Source organism: Juglans regia, chromosome 5 (genome assembly GCF_001411555.2).
Source record: "Juglans regia cultivar Chandler chromosome 5, Walnut 2.0, whole genome shotgun sequence".
NCBI lineage: Eukaryota > Viridiplantae > Streptophyta > Magnoliopsida > Fagales > Juglandaceae > Juglans > Juglans regia.
Genome location: NC_049905.1, coordinates 17,671,920 through 17,673,518, shown reverse-complemented (window position 1 = coordinate 17,673,518; position 1,599 = coordinate 17,671,920). Strand labels below are relative to the sequence as shown.

Here is a 1,599-nt window from a genome sequence, read left to right as displayed (position 1 = left end):
GACTCAAACACACTTTGGCAGTGGTTGTTCAACAGCACTGCCCATCTCCACGATCACCTTATGCTGGAACTGCCGAGGGCTTGGGAACCCTCGGACAGTTAGAGAACTCCACCTTTTGGTGAGAGTTAAGTCCCCATCACTGGTTTTTTTAATAGAAACAAAATATAAAAGAGAAAAAATGGAGTTCATAAGAAACAAGCTAGGATTTGAGTGTAGTTTCATAGTGGATTGCATAGGTCGAAGTGGTGGCCTAGCTTTTTTCTGGAAGCAAGAAACATCTGCCAATCTGTTGTCTTATTGTCTTAGCCATATATCTCTCCAAGTTCAAATGGAAAATGCAGGAAAATCTTTCATTATCACTGGCTTTTATGGTCAATCTATTACTGCAAAAAGAAAAGAAAGTTGGAACCTTCTAAGACTATTAAAAGTGAACCCAGATACTCCCTGGCTGTGCATGGGAGACTTTAATGAACTTACTTCTCATGGTGAAAAAAGAGGTGGTCCTCCTAGACCTTTTAATTAGATGGAAGCATTCAGACAGACGCTTGCCTATTATGGACTTGGTGATTTGGGCTTTGAGGGCTCCCTTTTTACTTGGTGCAATAACATTGAGGGTCCTAACTTCACAAGAGAAAGATTGGATAGGGGACTAGCAAACTGTGCATGGCAGGACCTTTTTTACTCTAATTCAGTTTCCATCCTCCCTACCATCTGTTCTGATAACAACCCTCTTCTCATATCGAGTTCCTCATTTACTCCATCTTTTATCAAAAACAAAAGAGTTTTTAGATATGAAGCTTCGTGGGCCAAACAAGAGGGTTGTGAGTTTGTGATCAAAAGGGCTTGGCATGGCTCACTACAATCGGGTTCCAAGGCAGATGTCACTAGAAGGGGACTTGAGAGATGCAGATTCCAATTGAGAGAGTGGTATAATTGGATTAGAAATTCTCATCAACAAGACCTAAATACTGAAACTGAACTGTTGAGATCTTTGCAAGCTTCCAACTCTGGGTTGGATAATGACCAGATTCGAATTGTACAGAAGGAATTGGATGTGTCTTTAGAGGCAATGGACCTTAAGTGGAGGCAAAGAGCCAAACAAAGATGGCTCAAGGATGGTGATAGGAACACCAAATTTTTTCACAAATGTGCATCGATTAGAAAACAGAAAAATTTTATACAGAAACTCCAAACTGATTTGGGACAGACCTTGACAAATTCGGATGATATTGGGAGTGAATTCCAATCAGCTTTTAGAGATCTCTTTACGACCTCCAACCCTACAGCTCTTGATTCTCTATTGGAAAACTACAGACCAACGGTCACGCAAGAGATGAATTCTTCCCTAACAAAAGCTTACTTTAGAGAGGAGATTGAGCTAGCATCTTTCATGTGAATCCTCTGGGTTCCTCGGGACCAGAAGGATTCCCTGCTATTTTCTTCCAAAACCACTAGCAAACGATTGGTGATGATGTGGTTGCTGCTGCTCTAGAATTCCTTAATGCCAAGTCAAATTTCCAATCAATCAACTACACTTTTATCACCCTTATCCCCAAGAAGAAATTCCCTTTGCTTGTTTCAAACTATAGGCCCATAAGC

At 40.8% G+C, this 1,599-nt stretch overlaps 1 protein-coding gene across 1 annotated transcript; it reads left to right on the top strand.

Moving 5' to 3' along the window:
- The first annotated feature begins 523 nt into the window (after positions 1–523).
- On the top strand, positions 524–1,396 carry LOC109011829. Its single transcript, XM_018993170.1, has one exon. The coding sequence runs from the start codon at positions 524–526 to the stop codon at positions 1,394–1,396; it is 873 nt and encodes a 290-aa protein (XP_018848715.1).
- The last annotated feature ends 203 nt before the right edge of the window (positions 1,397–1,599 follow it).